At 42.9% G+C, this 22195-nt stretch overlaps 1 protein-coding gene across 16 annotated transcripts in view; it reads right to left on the bottom strand.

The window, feature by feature from the left end:
* Nucleotides 1-9327: 9327 nt before the first annotated feature.
* Nucleotides 9328-22195, bottom strand: part of ARHGAP36 (Rho GTPase activating protein 36) — a 158651-nt gene continuing 145783 nt past the window's right edge. For all 16 annotated transcript variants that reach the window (XM_030846539.3, XM_060292821.2, XM_060292822.2 and 13 more), the window contains 11 exons: nucleotides 17529-17687; nucleotides 16259-16324; nucleotides 15494-15729; nucleotides 15061-15253; nucleotides 14785-14840; nucleotides 14389-14539; nucleotides 13581-13729; nucleotides 13222-13398; nucleotides 12885-12982; nucleotides 12642-12748; nucleotides 9328-10537 (listed from right to left, as the gene is read on the bottom strand). In XM_030846539.3, the coding sequence (XP_030702399.1) occupies nucleotides 10380-10537; nucleotides 12642-12748; nucleotides 12885-12982; nucleotides 13222-13398; nucleotides 13581-13729; nucleotides 14389-14539; nucleotides 14785-14840; nucleotides 15061-15253; nucleotides 15494-15729; nucleotides 16259-16324; nucleotides 17529-17687 (1550 nt within the window). In that variant the 3' untranslated portion in view covers nucleotides 9328-10379. The remainder of the gene's footprint in view (nucleotides 10538-12641; nucleotides 12749-12884; nucleotides 12983-13221; nucleotides 13399-13580; nucleotides 13730-14388; nucleotides 14540-14784; nucleotides 14841-15060; nucleotides 15254-15493; nucleotides 15730-16258; nucleotides 16325-17528; nucleotides 17688-22195) is intronic.

Raw genomic sequence — 22195 nt, 5'->3', positions numbered from 1 at the left:
AAGTCAAGGAAGCACAGAGAGACCCATACAGGATAAACCCAAGGACAAGTACACCAAGACACATATTAATCAAACTGTCAAAAATTAAATACAAAGAAAACATATTAAAAGCAGCAAGGAAGAAACAACAAATAACACACAAGGGAATCCCCATAAGGTTTACAGCTGATCTTTCAGTAGAAACTCTGCAAGCCAAAAAGGATTGGCAGGACTCTGCAAGCCAGAAGGGACTGGCAGGACATATTTAAAGTGATGAAGGAGAAAATCCTGCAACCAAGATTACTCTACCCAGCAAGGATCTCATTCAGATTTGATGGAGAAATTAAAAACTTTACAGACAAGCAAAAGCTGAGAGAGTTCAGCACCACCAAACCAGCTTTACAACAAACGCTAAAGGAACTTCTCTAGGCAAGAAACACAAGAGAAGGAAAAGACCTACAATAACGAACCCAAAACAATTAAGAAAATGGGAATAGGACCATACATATCAATAATTACCTTAAATGTAAATGGACTAAATGCTCCCACCAAAAGACACAGATTGGCTGAATGGATACAAAAATAAGACCCATATATTTGCTGTCTACAAGAGACCCACTTCAGACCTAGAGACACATACAGACTGAAAGTAAGGGGATGGAAAAAGATATTTCATGCAAATGGAAACCAAAAGAAAGCTGGAGTAGCAGTACTCATATCAGACAAAATAGACGTTAAAATAAAGACTATTAGAAGAGACAAAGAAGGACACTACATAATGATCAAGGGATCGATCCAAGAAGAAGATATAACAATTGAAAATATTTATGCACCCAACATAGGAGCACCTCAATACATAAAGCAAGTAGTAACAGCCATAAAAGGAGAAATCGACAGTAACACATTCATAGTAGGGGACTTTAACACCCCACTTTCACCAATGGACAGATCATCCAAAATGAAAATAAATAAGGAAACACAAGCTTTAAATGATACATTAAACAAGATGGACTTAATTGATATTTATAGGACATTCCTTCCAAAAACAACAGAATACACATTCTTCTCAAGTGCTCATGGAACATTCTCCAGGATAGATCATATCTTGTGTCACAAATCAAGCCTTGGTAAATTTAAGAAAATTGAAATTGTATCAAGTATCTTTTCTGACCACAATGCTATGAGACTAAATGTCAATTACAGGAAAAGGTCTGTAAAAATACAAACACATGGAGGCTAAACAATACACTTCTTAATAACGAAGTGATCACTGAAGAAATCAAAGAGGAAATCAAAAAATACCTAGAAACAAATGACAATGGAGACACAACAACCCAAAACCTATGGGATGCAGCAAAAGTAGTTCTAAGAGGGAACTTTATAGCAATACATTCCTACCTTAAGAAACAGGAAACATCTCGAATAAACAACCTAACCTTACACCTAAAGCAGTTAGAGAAAGAAGAACAAAAAAACCCAAAGTTAGCAGAAGGAAAGAAATCATAAAAATCAGATCAGAAATAAATGAAAAAGAAATAAAGGAAACGGTAGCAAAGATCAATAAAACTAAAAGCTGGTTCTTTGAGAAGATAAACCAAATTGATAAACCATTAGCCAGACTCATCAAGATAAAAAGGGAGAAGACTCAAATCAATAGAATTAGAAATGAGAAAGGAGAAGTAACAACTGACACTGCAGAAATACAAAAGATCATGAGAGATTACTACAAGCAACTCTATGCCAATAAAATGGACAACCTGGAAGAAATGGACAAATTCTTAGAGATGTACAACCTGCCAAGACTGAATCAGAAAGAAATAGAAAATATGAACAGACCAATCACAAGCACTGAAATTGAAACTGTGATTAAAAATCTTCCAACAAACAAAACCCCAGGACCAGATGGCTTCACAGGCGAATCCTATCAAACATTTAGAGAAGAGCTAACACCTATCCTTCTCAAACTCTTCCAGAATATATCAGAGGGAGGAACACTCCCAAACTCATCCTACGAGGCCACCATCACCCTGATACCAAAACCAGACAAGGACGCCACAAAGAAAGAAAACTACAGACCAATATCACTGATGAACATAGATGCAAAAATCCTCAACAAAATACTAGCAAACAGAGTCCAACAGCACATTAAATGGTTCATACATCATGATCAAGTGCGGTTTATTCCAGGAATGCAAGGATTCATCAATATACACAAATCAATCAACGTAATACACCATATTAACAAATTGAAGGAGAAAAACCATATGATCATCTCAATAGATGCAGAGAAAGCTTTCAACAAAATTCAACACCCATTTATGATTTTAAAAAAGCCCTGCAGAAAGTAGGCATAAAGGGAACTTTCCTCAACATAATAAAGGCCATATATGACAAACCCATAGCCAACATCATCCTCAATGGTGAAAAACTGAAACCATTTCCACTAAGATCAGGAAAAAGACAAGGTTGCCCACTCTCACCACTCTTATTCAACATAGTTTTGGAAGTTTTAGCCACAGCAATCAGATAAGAAGAGGAAATAAAAGGATTCCAAATCAGAAAATAAGAAGTAAAGCTGTCACTGTTTGCAGATGACATGATACTAAACATAGAGAATCCTAAAGATGCTACCAGAAAACTCCTAGAGCTAATCAATGAATTTGGTAAAGTTGCAGGATACAAAATTAATGCACAGAAATCTCTTGCATTCCTATATACTAATGATGAAAAATCTGTAAGTGAAATCAAGAAAACACTCCCATTTACCATTGCAACAAAAAGAATAAAATATCTAGGAATAAACCTACCTAAGGAGACAGAAGACCTGTATGCAGACAATTATAAGACACTGATGAAAGAAATTAAAGATGATACAAATAGATGGAGAGATATACCATGTTCTTGGATTGGAAGAATCAACATTGGGAAAATGACTCTACTCCCCAAAGCAATCTACAGATTCAATGCAATCCCTATCAAACTACCAATGGCATTTTTTACAGAACTAGAACAAAAAATTTCACAATTTGTATGGAAACACAAAAGGCCCCGAATAGCCAAAGCAATCTTGAGAACACAGGGAGATCAGGGCACAGGGAGATCAGCTCGGTGCTTTGTGACCGCCTGGAGGGGTGGGATAGGGAGGGTGGGAGGGAGGGTGATGCAAGAGGGAAGAGATATGGGGACGTATGTATATGTATAACTGATTCACTTTGTTATAAAGCAGAAACTAACACACCATTGTAAAGCAATTATACTCCAATAAAGATGTAAAAAAAAAATGGGTTGAGGACTTGAAAAGACATTTATTTTCCAAAGAATACATAAATGGTTAACACATACATTAAAAGGTGCTCAATGTCGCTAATCATCAGGGAAATGCAAATCAAAACCACAATGATGTATTACTCATGTACCTTTTAGAATGGCTGTTATCAAAAAGATAAGCAATAACAAATGCTGGCGAAGATGTGGAAAATAAGGAACCCTGTGCAGTGCTGTTAGAAATGTAAGTTGTAAAGCCACTGTGGAAGACAGAATGGAGGTTCCTCATAAAATTAAAAATAGAACTACCACATGACCCAGAAATCCACTTGGGTACATACCCAAAGGAAATGAAAACAGGGTATCAAAGAGGTATCCATACTCCCATGTTTATTACAGCATTATTCACAACAGCCAAGACATGGATACAATCTAAGTGTCCATCAATGGATAAATCAATAGAGAAAATGTGCGATCTATATCTATATTTGTATCTAAATCTATATCTATCTATACAGGTACATAGGTAGATACAGATATAGATACATAATTCAGCTATAAAAAAGAAGGAAATTCTGCCATTTGCAACAACGTAGATGCCCCTTGAAAGCATCATGCTAAGCGAAATAAGTCATACAGAGAAAAACAAACACCGTATGATCTCACTTTATATGTAGACTCTAAAAACATCAAACTCATAGAAAGAGTAGAATGGTGGCTGGGTTGCCAGTAGCTGAGGGGTGGGAAATAGGGAGGTATTGGTCAAAGGGCACAAACTTTGAATAAGATGAATAATTTCCAGGGATATAATGTACAGCATGGTGACTGTAGTTGATAATCCTGTATTGTATACTTGAAAGTTGCTAGGAGAGTAGAGCTCTAATGTTCTCACCACCATCACCATTACAACAAGATGGTAATTATGTGAGGTAAGCTGTGTTAACTAACCTTGCTGTGGTAAACACTTTGAGAAATAGACATGTATCAAATTGTCATGTTGTATACCTTAAGGTTACACAACGTTATATGTCATTTATACCTCAATAAAGCTGGGGACAAAAATAGGCAGCTGACACTCCCCTATTTAAAGATTTATTATAAGTCTACAGTAATCAAGAAAGATGGTACTGACATAAAAATAGAAAAATAGATCCATCAAACAGAGAGAAAATGCAGAAATATACACAAAATGAATGATCAACCAATTTTTGACAAAGTTATAAAGGCAATTAAATGGATAAATTATAGTCTTTTCATTAAATGGTATTAGAAAATGTGCATATATGTATAGAATCAAAAAATGAATTTCAATCCATACCTCACACTGTATATAAATTCAACTCCAAATAAATTATAGGCAGAAATAGAAAAACTAAAATTTTTTAAAGTTTTAGTTTCTTAATATGGTATATTACATTGATTAGCATCACTAGTCTTCAGAGAAATGCAAATCAAAACCACGATGAGAAACCATTCACACCACTAGGAGGACTGCAATAATAACTTTTAAAAAAGATAATAAAAATTGTTGACAAAAATGTGAAGAAATTGGAAATCTCATGCATTGCTGGTAGGAATGTAAAATGATAGAATCACTTTAAAAAACTGACAGTTTCCAAAAGTGTTTAAAAATAGAGTTACCATATGACCCAGCAATTCCACTCCTAAGTACATACCTAAGAAAAATGAAAACGTATCTCTGCACAAAAACTTGTACATGAATTTCATAGCAGCATTATTTACAATAAGAAAAGTGGAAACAACCCATTTGGCTCTCAACTGATGATTGGATAAATAAAACTATAAAACTTATTGGATAAAACATAGCAGAAAACAGGACCAGGCAAATGAGGGGCCTGGGGTGCAAAATTTAAGAACGTCCTCACTCTCGGGGATTTGCACAACCTTGAGAGATACTCCTTAAATTTTGCACCTTAGAGCAATCATCTCCTTGGTCTGGTGCAGACTTTGAGAGAATGCTTTGTGAGCGTGCGGTAGGCAATGATTTCTTAGAAATGACACCAAAAGTAAAATTCTAAACATTTTTAACATGGTAAACTGAGCTTCATTAAAATTAAAAACTTCTGGGACTTCCCTGGTGGTGCAGTGTTTGGGAATCCGCCTGCCAATGCAGGGGACACGGGTTTGATCCCTGGTCCAGGAAGATCCCACATGCCGAGGAGCAAATAAGCCAGTGTGCCACTACTACTGAGCCTGCACTCTAGAGCCCGCGAGCCACAACTACTGAGCCCACATGCCACAACTACTGAAGCCCGCACAGCTAGAGCCTGTGCTCTGCAACAAGAGAAGCCACTGCAATAAGCCCACACACTGCAGCAAAGAGTAGCCCCTGCTCACTGCAACTAGAGAAAGCCCATGCACAGCAACAAAGACCCAATGCAGCCAAAAATAAATAAATTTCAAAAAAATTTGAAAACTTCTGCTCTTCAGAAGATTCCATTAAGAGAATGAAAAACAAGTCACAGACAGGAAAAAAATTATCCAGAATATATAAAAACAACTTTCAACACAATCAAAAATCTCACTTGAAAATAGGCAGAAGATATATGACCAAAGGATGGGGGAAAATATGAAAATGTTCAACATGATTATTTGTAGGTAAATATGAATTAAATATGGCATATCCATATGGCATATCCAAAATAATAATGAAATATTATTTGACATTAAAAACCAATAAAGTTCTGATACATGCTATGACATGGTTGAATCTTGAAAATATTATGCTACATGAAAGAAGCCAGTCACAAAAGATTACATACTGTGTGATTCCATTTATATGAAATGTCCAGAATAGGGAAGTCTATGAAGATAGAAAGTAGTTTGGTGGTTGCCTAAACTTGGGGGACAGGAAAGATAGAGATTGACTGCTAACTGGTATGTGGCTACTTTTTGGAGTGATGAAAATATTATTAAATTATATTATGGCAATAGTTGTACAACTCTGTGAATACACTAACAATATTGTACACTCTAAACTATAGATTGGAACTTATGGAAACTACATCTGAATAAAGCTTTTTAAGAATAACCAGGAGACTTCTGCTCAGGAGAAGATCACATAGCCCTTTTGCTCCCAAGATCCTCCCTATCAAGTACAAATATAAGCCCTGGAAATAACTTCAGAGAAAACCAAAGTAGAATTCTAAAAGATATAAGAGGAAGGTTAGGACCCTAGGACTAGGGAAACAGCACAGTACAAAGTTGTCTTATTACCTCTAACCCAAGAAAGAAAGGTGACCCAGGACTGCCATTTCCTGAACACCAGCTTATTTTTAGAAACAGAAGGTGGCCCAGGTAGGCTCATTCTTTTTCTGGATCAAATGAAAGTCCCACCTATCACAGGTGAGCCAGGCAGCACTACAAATCAATAACAGAAAGATGGCAGAAAAATCTCAAAACACTTAAAAAGTAAACTAACCTTCTATATAATCCATTGGTCAATGAGAAAGTCTCAAAGGAAATTTTAAAAATATATTGAACTGAATGAAAATACAACACATCAAAACTTGTGGTACACTGTTAAAGCACTGAACATTTACATTAGAAAAGAGAAAATCAATAATCTAAGTTCCTACCTAAAGAAACTAGAAAAAGAAGAGGAAAATAAACAAGCATAAAGCAGAAGAGACGATGTATTGGGAATGAGTTAGAGTGAAAGGGGCTGTTGTTTGAGGGGGATGATATTGAAATGGAATATGAATGGGAGGAGAATTAGAGAAGGACATGACCTGGGGTGTGCAAGAGAATTGCTGAGGGGCCTGAGGGCCCAGCTGAGGTTGGAAATTCTATTAGATGAACCAATATTTGGAGGGCTACTACATTTTCTCACAGTGGTCATTATGAGATTGGAGGAATCAGATGCTTGGAGGGACCCAAGGCTGAGAGTAAATAGTGCAGACATGGTATTTCAAGAGCAAGGGAATGAAGATACAGTCAGTTCTAAATTAATACACCCTGAGATCCTGCTTCGACAAGGAAAGAAGTGAAGAGAAAAGAAAAGCCTTGAGGCACTGGACATCTCAACAAGACCAAATAGCAGAAGACGTGGAATCCAGCCATTGTTAGGAGATTTGAGTCACAGTGGAATACTGGAGTTGAGTCTTTTGGAAGTGATGTCATGCCTAGTGATGCCAAGTGGCTGCAGGTGGTTGAAATGCTAAGTTAAAGGATGAAAGGCCAGGGTGTGGGATGGGTCTTCCACGTAGATATTGTTGAGCTCACCTAGGATGAGGACAGGACTTGGAGTGTCAAGGTAGCCCGTTGAGCTGGCCCTTAGAGTATGGGGAAGAGTGAGGATAATGCCTACTCACCACTCTCAGCCCCAACTCCTTGGTTGGTAGTCAGCACTAGGGGGGAATGTAGGGGAAGCAATAAGATCAGGAGAAAACCTGGTTTCAGGGAAGGCCAGGAAGTGAAGGGAATGTTTTGAATCAATCTACTTACCTACTTGTTATCTGGTTTATTTGTTGATTTTCAAGCTGAGTGGGAAAAGCACAGGTGAACTCTTCCAAGGACACATCACACTATTTTAGCTCCATAAAGTGCTGGAATGGCAGTCAGAGGCCTGTCTGGATCTTAATCCAGATCTCTGACCTCAAGTAAGTCCTTTCCAAATATGAGCCCTACTGTGACCATACATATAACAGAGAGTTGGAAGGGATGAGCTTTAAATCTTCTGCTGGGTTTAATATCTGTGAGTCCTAGATACAACTGCTAGGGTCTGTCTGAGATATCACAGTTGTTGTCTAATGGCTTGTCTGATAAAAGGACCTATAAGGAAGGAACCTGAAGCTTGCTTGTTAAAAGTGCAAATCCAAACCCAAAAAACTGACTGCTGACATCACAGTGCATCTTTGTGTCAAAGGAAGAATCCTAAAATTTTAGGATAAGCCAGTATAATCTAGTCGTTAAAGTTTTGAAGACTGGCTGTTTTCCACTAAGCAGATGTGTAATTTGGGCAGCTTATTTGACCTCTCTGTATCTCATTTTCCTCAAGAAGAAAATGAGGATGACAGTAACATGTATCTCATAGAGTTGCTGTGAATATTAAATAAAATGATGCAAGTAAAGCTTTAAACATATTTAGGAACTCGATATGTGTGAACTATCATTATAATTATTATTGTAAAATAATCATTATTATAGGAGGGACCCAACATTACCTTTCTGCTGTCTGTAAAACTCTACAGAAGGAGATATCTTAAAGTAAAGTGTGCAAAAATAAATAATACACATCATTCCACTTTCTGGAACTCTGTCCCTGACATGTGAAATTTCCAAGCATGTCATGAAGTCTTAAGCTTTCAAGAAAGTTTGGCGGTCCCATCAATCAAACAGGAGCATGTTCTTCTCTTACTCTTGGAAATCCTGTCTCAGGATATTTCTAGGTTTTAATTTTTGACCAATCCAGGGGGAATTTCTCAGTTGAGAGCACCTAGTGATCTCTCCCTTTATTCCCCTCTTTTCTCCTTTTAGAGGGCCTCCTCTTAAGCTTTATTCTTTTCCCCTACTTCTCCTTCATCCCTTCTACATTCTCTTTATTCAGTTACAGCTCTTTCCCCTTTCTTCCACTTTACTCTCCTTTATCACACACCACACCCCTTTTTTCCACCTCACCCCTTTATTCCATTTCTCTCCATCTCCTTATTCCACATTACCCCTTCCCCTTTATTCCCCAACACCCTCTCCTTTATCCCCCTCACCCCCCTTATCCCACGTCACCTCCCTTTATTTCATTTCTCTCCATCCCTTTATCCCATATCACCCCTCCCCTCTATTCTCCATCACCCCTTCTCTTGTACCCCACATCACTACCCTTTATTCCACCTCACATCTTTATTCCATCTCTCTCCATCCCCTTATTCCAAATCACCCCTTCCCCTTTATTCCACTCACTCCATCCCTTTACACCATGTCACCCCTGCCCTTTATTCCACATCACCCTCTTCTATTTCGTTCCTCTTCCCCACCTCTCTTTCCCCTTCAGCTCCAGCTAGAGCTTCCCAACTCACCAACAAAATTTCAAATAAAAAAAAACACACACACAGTAAGCCATGAATATGCTGCTGTCACAATACGATGTTTATTAATGATTAAATGCCAGAGAAGTTTTAACAATCACAAATCTTCGAGCTCTGCGGTTGTTACCCATTGTGTGATCAATTTCTAACCCTCAATACAATACATTCTTCATTCTATGGACCTTAGCAGTTGTTACCCCTCAATAACAGCTATAATTTTGGATGTCATACATAACCCATATCTGTGTGTTACCAGAGCATGTCCCGCAAATTTGTACCGTCCTGCATAGAGGAACTACAGAGACGATATTTAAGAACATTTGTAATCAGGTGACTTTTACTGCTTGGAACTATGTGTTTGTACCTAACTAGCTGTTTTGCTGACAACAGGATGTGGCTGCCAGCTATCTGTAAAACAGATCTAGGTAATAAAATCAATTTTTTTCCTCTAACTTTTGACCCCAGAAAAGCTAGTTGGGTTTCTCAGGATTTGGGGAGTGGCTGTTTGACGAGCCATTGGTCTAAATAATTTGGACAAAATTATCCTGAGGCGGTGGAGTGGCTGCGGGGACACGGCTATGAGTTGGTGTGACATGGTTTAGCATTAATTGTCAGCTGTCAGTAGGCTGACCTAACATCCTAGCATGCCTCTTGAGGGCCTTTCCAATTGAGCTCTTAGGAGGAGGGTAGGAAAGTCAGGAAAAGCATGCAATCCTCTTTGGGGGAGGGAAAGCACCTCGAGATTTGTGAGCTTCTCTGCGACAGGTGTTTACCACAAATGTCACATCAATTAAAGGAACAGCTGTAGTAAGGGAAAGCCAGGATCAGGGGTAAAAGAGAGAGGCAAGGTAGCACCAGGGCGCCTGAGCATGACACAGAAACATCTCCACTTTTACCAGCTGAAGGGACCGAGCATCCCCAGGAAAGGGGCTGGCAGTGTGTTTGGAATTCACAGCCTGACCCGAGCATCAGGTGGAACTCCTTCTTACCCTCAGATCTTTACCTTCAAGACTCTCCTTAATGTTTCCTGTGACATCCCAGGTCTACCCCCACCCTTTCCCCCTGTCTGGCACCATATAGAAGGAAAAACATCTAAGGAAAGAAGTAGCCGATGCCAGTTTTGGCCTCCTTCTCCCGGGGCACACGGAGCAATGGGCGGTCTTGCTCCAGAATGGGGGGGTTACCCGCTCCTTCATCATCGTCATGGGAACGGGCAGTGCCGGGAGGCACAGCTGGCTCCTCAGAGGAACCTGGAAAATAGTAACAATGTTAACTCCTTATGTTTCTAGACTTCACACTTTGCACAGCACCCAAGGAACTAAGACCTAATTTTGAGCTTCAAATACAGTATGAGGCAAGAAGTTAGGGCAGAAATGATTACCCCCATTTGACATGTAAGAAAACTGCAGCCTAACAGTAGAACATACATCTCTAAATCTAGGCCCACTGTGGAAGCTGGGTGTGTGGGGGTGGGGGGCAGGAGGGCAGGGCCATGTTAGAGAACAGAAAGAGTGAGACAGATACCCCGTGCTTAGAGCAAATGGGCAATACCACCAGGGAAGCGAGGAAGTGGACGTCCTCCTAACAACCACCACCACCCTACAACCAGCCTGACTAATTTTACTAAGCAAATGAGTAACAAAGCTGGAGCCGGAAGCTTACAGAACTTCATGGAGGGGAGAAAGCAGGTGTCGGTCTTCAATGACTCTGAGGAGGACCTGTAGTTCACGACTTGGCCAGGCTGAGACTTGTTTTTAAGGAAGGTGGTATCTACAGGAAATGTAACAGCTGCATCTTCTTTGCAGAACTGGATGGTCTTTGGACTCTGAACTTCTTTAGAGTCAAGATTACTAGGCATTGGGACTGCTTCCGCATTCATGATTTCTTCAAGATTGACAGCTAGGTCTGGCTGAGGGTCTGAAATTGTATTAAGAATGGAGACATCTTCAGGCTCTGGAGCCATATTTGTAATTTCATCTTCTTCAAAAGTGTTGGCTAAGTCTTTCTGAGAATCCGGAATTTTGTTGCAAATTTGAGTGCCCTCAGGCTCTGGAACCACACTGAGAACTGTGTCTTCTTCAAGATTGGGGTTTTCTTCAGAGTCTTGGATTGCACTGACATCAGAGTCTTCTTTGTGTCCTGGGATTTCTTCAGCGTCTGAGGCTTCTTCATCGTTTGGGACTCCACTTACATCTGAAGATTCTTCCTGGTTCTGAATTTCATCAAAATCAGAGACATCTTCAGGGCTCGTTACCACATGGAGGGCTGGGACCTCTTCAGGGTTGGAGTCTTCTTCAGAGCCTGCAATTCCATTGACTTCTGGAGTTTCTTCATAATCTGGAATTTCTTCAGTATCTGTGGTTTCTTCATCATTTGGGACTCCATCAAGAGCTGGAACCTCTTCAAGACTGGGGTCTTCTTCAGAATCTGAGAGCCCATTAACCTCTGGGGATTCTTCATGATTTGGGAGTTCATGACCACCAGGGGCTTCTTCAGGGCTTGGGACCACATGAAGAGCTGGGACTTCATCAAAATCAAGGTCTTCACCAGAGTCTGAAATCCCATTGACCTCTGGGGCTTCTTCATGGTCTGGAATTTCTTCAGCATTTGAGGCTTCATCATTTTGGATTTCATCAAGGGCTGGGACCTCTTCAAGATTGGGGTCTTCTTCAGAATCTGGGTTTTCATCATTATCTGAGTCATCTGCATGGTCTGGGATTCCGTCAGTGTCAGGGGCTTCTTCATTGTCTGGGATTTCATCAGTATCTGAGGCTTCTTCATTGTTCGGGATTACATCAAGATAGGGAACTTCTGCTAGGTCAAGGTTTTGGTAGTCTTCAAAATCTGGTCCTTCTTCAAGGTCGTGGTTTGGGTTTTCTCCAGGGTTGGGGATTTCTTGCACATCTCGGGCTACTTCAGGGTCTGGAACCATATCAAAATATGGTATTTCTTCAAAGTCTTGGATTTCAATGAGTTCTAGAATTTCATCATCAGGGTCTAGAATGTCCTCAAGGGGAGGAAGATCAAAATTCAGGGTATCGTCATCATCGTTGTTGTCATCATCATCGTCATCTTCATCAAGTTCTGGAATGCCTTCGAGATGTGGGCCTGGAATCTCAAGGTCATTTGGAATCTCGAGACCTTGGACTTCACCAAAGACTACTCCTTGATTGAGATATTCAAATACTAGTTCTTCATTGACTGGCACATCTTCCTCAGAGGACTCATCTTCCTCAAGGGGCTCATCTTCAGCAAGGACCTGGCCTTCGGGAAGGGCCTGACCTTCACCAAGGGACTGACCTTCAGCAAGGGCCTGACCTTCACCAGGGGTCTGACCGCCAGCAGGGAACTGACCTTCATCAAAGGGCTTGCTTTGACCAAGGACAGCAGCCCGGGCTTCAGCAGAGTTTTCCACTGGATCAGAAAGTAAAGCATCCTCTTCCATCTTTATCCGTGCGCTCCTGATGGGGAATGAATTTGAAAAAGCAAGTCAGTTTGTATACTTGGGTTGACTAACATAAAGGTGGCCTGGGGTTGGGAGCCCCCATAGGTGATTCTCCTTCAGGCTAAGCATGAACAAACCAAGAAAACACTCACTGGATCTTCCTCAAATTCCTGCGTCTGATAAAATCAAGGGCTTCAGGACTGGATTTCCATACACGCTTAGCAACCTGCCTCTGAATATGGGGAGGCACCTGAGGGTAAAATTAGCAATGTTAGCCTTTATTACACAACATTTTTAAAATCTATACTCATCTCTATCAGGTACCCAGAACTGAAGGCACCATGCCCAGCTAATGTAGGAAGGATTTCTAGACTGGGAGATTTGTGGCTGCCTGCTTTGGATACCCCCAGGGATGCATGTGGAACTCTTCCTTGCCTTGTGAACAGGTGAAAGAGCTGTGAAATAAGTGTGTCCAAAGCTTCCACCTACCTGAAAGAGGATATCCCAGTTATCAATCATGGCACGGACCACACTGACAGAAGCAACATAGTGGTCAATCCCCAGTTTTGTTTTCCTGGACTCCCTCTTGGCAGACGTCCCCCTCTTCAGGAGAGCAGATCCAAACACCAAAGCCAAATTGGTGGAAGTCATACGATTGCCTGAAACCTAAGTAAAGGAAAGCAGAAAGTGATCAACTCTGAAGTAATAATGGAAGTTACACAAACAAAAATGTCTCTTTTTGTTCTTGTTTCCCTCTCCCTCTGTCTCTCTGTCTCTGTCTCTTTCTCATATACTCCCACACATCTCCCCTTCTGTAAATCTCGCTACCCTTTCCCAGAGCTTTTTACCAACTGTCCATCAATGCCAATGGAGTCCTCGCAGTTCTCAGTGATCTTATGCAGGACCTTCAGGAGACGCTCCAGGGTGTCACTGTGGCAAGGTGGCATCAGGTAAACCAGCAACTGCAAGGCAGAAAGCTGATCCTGTGGCTTCAGAGCTAGAGGAAGGAAAACAGGCACTGGCTTAGGGGGCTAACCTTGGCAGCAGCCTGATACAAAGAAAGGTGTGATTCTGGTTGAAAAATGCCAAAGGCTATGGATAAAGTACTCAAGCATCTTTTCTTTGCTCATTCTCATGGCATTTGAGCTCAGGATTCCTAAAAGCAAGAAGTGCTCCCATCAAAATCAGACCCCCTGGGCTTCCCTGGTGGCGCAGTGGTTGAGAGTCCGCCTGCCGATGCAGGGGACGCGGGTTCGTGCCCCGGTCCGAGAAGATCCCACATGCCGCGGAGCGGCTGGGCCCGTGAGCCATGGCCGCTGAGCCTGTGCGTCCAGAGCCTGTGCTCCACAACAGGAGAGGCCACAACAGTGAGAGGCCCGCGTACCGCAAAAAAAAAAAAAAAAAGTAAAAATCAGACCCCCTCCCTACAGAACCTAGGTTCTTCTTTGCCCTGAGAGGGTGCACACAGCTTCAAGAAGCTCTAGAGAGATTTCCAAACAACAGACTTATAGCGGAATCTGGAGAGGTGTTTTCATCTTCTGGTGTTCATTTTGCCTTAGTTCCTTGGGGTCTTGCAGCCTGAGCTCTGTCCCCAGAACCCCACATCCCCTGTACTATTTCCTTTCCTTGCCCAACAAGGGAGAGCAGAAGACTCACTTGCTGTCAGGAGGAAGGACATGTACAGATCATCTGGCAGCAAAGAGTCCTTCATGTCACGGAAAAACTCCTTGAGGAGTGCGGCCACATCATGCACGTTCTGAGAGTCATCCAGCACTACATCCAGACCTTGATCAAATTCTTCACGGAGCTAGAAAAAGAGAGAGAATACATTCGGTGGCTGCTCTGCCCATCACAGGCGCCCTACCGGCCACTCCTTCAGTAGGTCTCAGGCTTCAGTGGAGGTAGTTGGCTATACGGTGTGCCTAGGGGGCTAGAAAGAAGACTGTGCTCCCTTCACGAGGCATGACATTCTCTTCAGGTCTATGGGGGAGCCCCCACCCCCACCAGTTTTTTCTCACTGAAGGAACAAAAGCATATACATAGCTGATTTACCTTACGCACTCTCTGCTCAGAATATTCCAGGGTGAAAATCCCCACTGTGCTTAAGCCTGAAAGAAAAGACCAGGGGATGCTAAGTATCTGTGCTCACTGCCCCCACCCCTAGCATTTCCCTTTTCCTCCCCCATTGTATCCCAACCCCAACTGGTGGCAGGGGAATGTTTCAAGCCCTTCATCCCTTGACCTCTTTCCTCTCCCCATCTCTAGAACACCGTTCTTTCTCTTGAATTGCCTCCTACCTTGATTTAACCATCATTCTTGGCCCCTTACCATGTTTCTCAATGAAGCTGCAGCAAGCCTCAACAACCTGGGGGATTTGCTTGGCAATCGGATTGAGGCTCATTTTCCTTTTGGATCCCAGAAGTCGCTGGCCAATTGGAAAGGAAGTCTTGGAAAGTTGCAGGGTCTGCAGCAGCAGGGCCCCGTCCTCCAGTTCAGCCAGGCTATCCACAGAGACTGCACCCTGTGGAGAAACCCTCACTATGTTAAAATGGGGGAGCAGGAGGGTCACTCCGGACCTTCCTGAAGATTGCATCACATTCACAACAGGAGACATTCTCTCTGTGGCAGGCCAATTACACCCCTCCAACACGTTCTGTTCAGCTCCCCTTCCTTCTGAGGACACAGGCCTTGACCTTCCCGCCCCACATCCCTGGACACTTCAAGAAAGGTCCCTGCCTGAAAACTGGAGGGTTTAACTCACTCGACGCCCACGGCGAGTAAACTCCCGGGGCAAGGAGGGCTCAGCCCGCCTGCGACTGAAAAAGCGCCTGATGCGGCCAAACATCCTTTGCACCACGTTTCCCCGACGACGGCCCGCAGCCTGACGGGTGGCTTCTTCAATCTGCATCGTGGCTCTCAGTTCAAGTTGCTTGCGGCGGGTAAGCTCGTTCACCAGCACCTCTTCCAGTCGAATGCCAAACGTCTTGAGTGATACCGCTGGGGAGCCAGGGAGAGAAAGTATGAGAAACGTCAACGCTCCGCAGGGCTTAAATCAGGAGGAACTGCAGGGGCTGTAGCACTCCTGTAAGCAACCGCCCCCAGCCAACCCCACCCCACCAGACCCGCAGCGCCCCTCCCTGGGGAGGGAGCCAAAGGGACCCTGCGATGGTCTGGCTGAACGACTCAGCTCCACTCAACTACCCCGACGGGGTCTCCACCTTAATTCCTGCCAGGGGGTGACCACCTTGAAGCAATGAGGGTAATTTCTTCTGGGCAAACTGTCTGGGGTAGATTCACACAGAAAGCTTAGGTATATCTGATGGGACTGCCCAGCACTCCTGCAGCTAGTGCGCCATTTCCTGAAATCATCCCCTGCGGGGTTTCTGGAAGCGGGGCGGGGGGCGGGGGTGAGTCCCCCCCAGGGGCAGTGGGCACCGCCCAGTCTCCAATAGCCTGGGACGCAGTACAGGAGGGGTGCAGCATTCTATTTCTTTACTAAGGAAAGTACAGTATGAGAGACCCTCACCCCTCTCTTGTCCTCTCAGAATCAGAAACCACTTCTCCAAGGTGTTTGGACGGTCAATAGGTAGAGCTATGGGAAGAGAAAAAGAAAACACACGCATTCTCATACAAATAGGATTTTATAAGTGACTAAAACATCGTAATGCATTGATCCACAGAGACTGGGGAGAGGGGCAAACAGCTCTGTCCAGCCCCCCAAAAGTGTTTTGCTTTCACTCAGCCTCAGTTTCCCCATTTGAAAACGAGACCAATCGTAACTACCACATGTGAGACTCCAAGAATTTAACCAAACCAGATCATCTGAGGCGCCGCGTGCGCAGCGCGCATCTTGTTACGCACCAGCAGTAGCTCAACACAACGCTTAAAACATAAATTCCGGGGCTCCGAGGCCGCGGGACAGCGCAACAGGCGAGGGGAGGGGCTCTGCCTGCGGCGCCTCGGCTACTAAGGGTCGCTAAGTTACTGCTGGCGCGCTTGCTCCCGGGATGCCGTCGGCTCCCCGCGCTGCGGCTGGGGGAGAAGCGGTGACACCCGCTATCTCCGCACTCCGACCCCCGCAGTGGCGGCTGCCCGCGGGGTCTCCTCGCCCTTTGCTGCGCTCCTTTTAGGCTGCGCCGGGCGAACCTGCGGCTCCCTGCACTTTTCATCACTGCAGCGGCAACCCTCGGCTCGCGTGACCCCCTCCCACCTCCCCTCAGTCGCAGAATCTGCGCCTGCACCGCGGAGACCACTGGCGCGCTCGACCCCCGTCCTGCGCTGGGTCCCGCTCGCTCCCAGCGCACCTCCTGCCGCCGCCCCCCGCACCCGCACCCGCCCTCCCGCTACTCGCCCGGATTGGCCCGTGTCTCTCTCTCACTGTCTCGCTATCTCCCTCTAACTCTTCGTCTCTCAACCGCGCTGTCTCTGTCTGTCCCAGTCTTCTCTGAGTGTCCCTCTGCGTTTCCATCTCATTCCGACTTGTTCTGGCACCTCACCTGGTGCGTCTGTCTTTTCACCTGTCCTCTGTCCACCTGTCTGTCCCTGGTATCTGCCTGTCTCACTGCCTCTCAAGCCCCCAGGCTTCAACCCAACTCAACTAATCTTTACCTCTTCCCAATTCACCAAACACCCTTCAACTCCCGCTCCCTCAGTTCCTCAGGATCCAGGAGAACCGGCCAGGTCCAAGACCAGAGGAGAGTCCCTCCCACCCTCCTGGACCCCCAATTCGTCCCGTTCCGCCCAGGGGGTCCACTCGGCCCGAAGGCGAGGATGCCGCATCCCGGGGTACTGCTCACCTCTTTCAGGTTTGAATTCAGAGAGGAAATGCCTGGCCACGAGTTCGTGGTAAGCAGTCTCTTGCAGCTTCAGACGCTCCAGCTCGGAGAGGCTGTGTATTGAGATCATCTTGGTCCTGCGGTCCGGGTTGTGTCCTGGGGCTCCTCCCAGGACGTTCACTAAAAAAATGAAGGCGGACAACAACAGCAAAGGGGGCATGATTCTGGGGCACAGTGTCCTTTCTGCCTTCAGAAAGGGAATGCAGCCACCCATTCTGGAATCGGATGATTATCAGAACTGCATCATCCAATTGTCACTAGACCTGGTGGAAGGAACTATGGGGGGGGGAGGGTGGTAAAGGGGGAGGGGAAACTGGGAGGTGGCTTCACCCTCAAGCAGAGCTGCCTCTGGTTGCTTATTAAAAAAAAAAAAATCCAACTTAAAAAAAGCCAGCCCTGAACCGACAGTCCAGAAAAGAGAAAACCTAATTAGGCAAAAAGGAAAAAAGAAAAAAATATATTTAAAAAAACCCAACCTTACAAGTTTAAAATGGACATTAAGATAAGAATAAGGTAATATTTTTCCATTAATTATTAGGAACATTGATGGAGTTTATTTTTTAATAATAATGCTTGATGCTGTCCAGTTTGGGTGAAATGGGCACATTCATCTAGGTTAGGAGCTCTGTAAATTTTGTACAACTCTTCCAGAAAGCAAACTGGACACGTGAGTCTGAAGCCAAAAATCATCCCCAGGCCCTTTGACCCAGTAATTCCCCTTCTAGGAATCCATCCTAATGAAATCTTCCTACAGACAGGAAAAAACATATGTACATGAACCATAACAGTAAAAAATTAAGGGAAAAAAGCTAGCCCAGCAACAAGACTAGTTATATAAATTATGGAATAGCCACAGTATGGAAAATTATGCAATCATTAAAGGGATGGGAGCTTTTAAACAACAAATATAAAATACAGAATTGTATTAATTATGATTACAACTATGTGAAGAAAAACATGCAAAGAAATAAAAGACTGCGAGAAATGCACCCAATTACTGATGGTGTCTGTATCAAATAGTGGGATTTGGTTTGCCTTTTGCCTTTTATCTATTTACCAAAAATTGTGCAACTTGATTATGTTATTTTTTCCTGAAAAAACCAACAACATCAGTTTGTACCAAAACAAACATCATTTCCAGGCCATTTCTAATGAGACTCTCTATACAGGATTGGTATAGTGAAGTTTCTTGGTGTATTGGCAAACCTCTTTTACATATCCCTTCTGCATGGTGCCCACTATCTCAAACTGCTCCCAGGTTGCACAGGATACCCCAGTGGGGATCTCCCTGCACCCCACACAGCATCCTATCCTGCACATCCTCACTTCTATTATTAATTTGTTCTTTCATGTATGCATTTTTTAAAAAAGAAAAGAAAAGAAACCTGCATTAATTGTCTACTTTGTGCCAGGCACTAAAGATTCAAATATGAGCAAAATAATAAATACTCTTTTCATAGAGAATTTAACAGTGCAGTGAAGGAGATACACAGGTTAACAACAATTTACAAAACCTTGTGATAAGTCAATTGCCCAAGATATAAACAAACTACTGTGAAAACAGAAAGGAGGAAACATCTAAGTCTGCCTGGAGACAGGGAGGGGGGAGTGTCCAGAAAGAGAGAACAGCTTGTGCAAAGGCAAAGAGATGGCAGAGAGGTTGTTATATTCTTAAAGCTGTATAAAGAGGATGGAAGGAGATAAATCTGGATAGGCAGGAATGACGTTATGAATGGCCCTATAAGCCATGTTAAGGAGCTGGACTTTCTCCTGAAGGCAATAGGGAACTACTTCAGGGTTTTAAGTGGGAAGTGACAGAGTCAGAGCTGCAGCTTGGAAAAATCGCAGAGCAGTGAAAAACCTGGTTTGGGTAGAAAGCCTGAAGTAGGTAGATCAGCCGAGAGGCAAGAGATGCTGACACAAGTCAGTATCAATGGGGCTGGAGCAGGAGATGGATTTTATGGGTATAAGTGACAGGACTTAGAGAAAATTTTTTATTGTAATGGAAAGGATAGCTCCAAAGTTTATGGTTTGGGTGAGTGTGTGGATGCTTCTTCCTAAGAGAAGATAATTCGGGACGTGGGGAACTAAACCTTTTGGCAAGATGGGAAGTGGTCACATGCTATTTTTCTGAGCTCCCCTTGCCCACGGAGTTTTATGATAATATTCTATATATTATTGGGGGGGTGCTTAAACCCCAAAGATCAGGTAATGTGGCTTTGACAGAGAAAAGGTAGGTAGAAGTTTATCATCCAATAATCTATATAAATGAGCTCTGTCAAAAAAAATCCCTCACTTCTTTTGTTTCCAAAATCCTCTTTTGCCCACTTTCCTTAATGGCCAAAGTCACACATGTCAGAAATAAACACTTGCCGGATAACTGAAGTTCAGTATGAGATAGAATGAGGAGTATTTCTATGCCTTTTGAACTGAGCTAAGAGGAAAATTCTTAGCATACATATTTTTTAAAGTCCCTTCAATGGAAAATCAATATCCCCTGGACCCAGAGTAAACACCTAAGCCCAACCACCAAACTGCATCCACAAAATGACCATCTTAACCAATGGCACATGCAGAGAACCTAACCACAGTCCCAAACTAAGCAGCCAGTAATCCCCCATTCACAATGGCAGGTCCAAAATCTATTAGCCAAGGGTCTCATTCTGACACACACAGCCTAGCTCTGGATTATTTTTTTTTACATGGCTCCCTCTTTCCCTTTACCCCAATTTAGACATTTTTGTACCTGTTCTGGAGTTGCAGCTATTTCTTCTTGCCAAGGGTTACAATCTGGTCATCCAAAGAGTATATAGCTGGTTCGCTCACTCAAAAATCAAGATGAAAATCAATCCCTCTTCTCCCCCCAAAATAAGGTGAGAACAAATAAGAGAACCTCAAAACAACGTCAGCCAAAAGAGAGAGAGAGAGAGAGAAGCCTTTGAGAGATGAGTCAGCCTAGATGCTTACAATTCCAAAGGAAATCAAAGGCCTTAGAATAAACTGTTTGTCATTGCCTCCTGCTCAAAGATACAGGGCTAAACTTAAGAGCAATCATATGCCAAAATTCTGCCAGCAAAACTGACACTGTCTTGCTTGCCTTCAATACTCTCAAGGCACCAGTAGAATACCAGACAGAAGCAGAATTAGGAAGTCCAGTGTGCCTAGATAAGAAGCAGATGAGCAGGTTGGGGAGGGGGGACCAATAACTAGGCTTCAACACTATGAGCTGATCACAAAAGGAGGCTCCTCACAGAGAACAAGGTGCTAAGAGACCTCTCTTGCTCCCAAGTGTCTTCCCCTTCCCCTTCAGCATGCCCTGGCATTGGCCTGAAGTGACCATGACATCAAAAAGGAAGAAGGAAGACGAAAGTAAGCCCTCTCAATTTCAGCATAGAATTCAACACATTTGCAAAAACAATCTCCTTAGACAAATATCTGTAATGGTCCCTGGAGTCAGAGCTAAACAGAACTGAGTTCAAAGCCAAGCTTTGTGATTTCTTAGCTGTGTGAGCTTAGGAAACTTTGTTGAATCCTGAGCCTCAGTGGCTTCCTCTATAAAATGGGGAAATGATCCAGTATCCATTTCACCAACTGTGTAAGAATTAAATGAATAATGTACATGTGATATTTAGCATTGGCTTTTAATAAACACATTGATATTGAAGGTTCTTTGCAGAGGGCCTGACTTTACCAGAAAATATCAGGTTTCAAAAGTAATTACATAAAATTAGAATTTGTATCAATGCATCTGACTTAGTTCAATCTCTACTAAATTTGAATTAAATTAAAATGGGTAAAAAGATCTTGGGAGATTGTTGTGAATAGATCTTTCTTCTTCAATCTCCAATGACATCAGGGTCAAGTACAAAAAATTATCTTATAAAATTTAGAAAAACTAACCACATAGGTCCATTTTTAAAATGCTATTATTCAGATTAGTAAAATGCTTGCAAGTCTCAAAAATTTATCTATCTTTTAAACCATCCAATTTCACATCGTCACTAGCAAAATAACATATAATTTCATTTGGATCAGTAAAGGGGCTAGGATATTAGCAGCTACCAAGGGAGAGAATTTCAACAAAGAGTAGAGGCACAACCAGATCAACTCTCCAGCAATACGAAGAGGGAAAACACACATGAGTGGCATCAAGCTTGTTCCTCACGTCCTCCTGAAACGCATGGCACAGATGGAGAAACAAATTAACATCAGAAACGTCACCCTCTTCGACATTGTGAGGACAGAAATGTTTATGCCTTCACAATTTGGAGGACTAATTTACTCCATTGCCCCCATTAAATAGTTAGGGGTGGTGCAGTGCTCACTAGTAAACACCTCTGAGAGAAAAGCAGGACTGATGCCATTGATAGAATCCTAATAAATTAGGCATTTTATGGCACATCACAATTTTTCTTCTAGCCATTGAGAGATATTTGGAGTTTGAGAAGTAGTTAGTGTGCAAGGCTGAGTGCCCAGAAGGTATTGCATCTACGGTATTCAAATGTCTACAGGCAGTGACAATGGATAAAGACATCCGCATTAATATATCACAACATGGGAAAGAGATACAGGTCTCTCCATGAAAATTTGGTCTGCTGTCACATTACCTCATTCGTCCCTGAGCATTA

The sequence above is a fragment of the Globicephala melas genome, chromosome X (assembly GCF_963455315.2).
Source record: "Globicephala melas chromosome X, mGloMel1.2, whole genome shotgun sequence".
NCBI lineage: Eukaryota > Metazoa > Chordata > Mammalia > Artiodactyla > Delphinidae > Globicephala > Globicephala melas.
The sequence above is the reverse complement of the archived record's forward strand: the minus strand, read 5'-3'. Positions and strand labels throughout refer to the sequence as shown.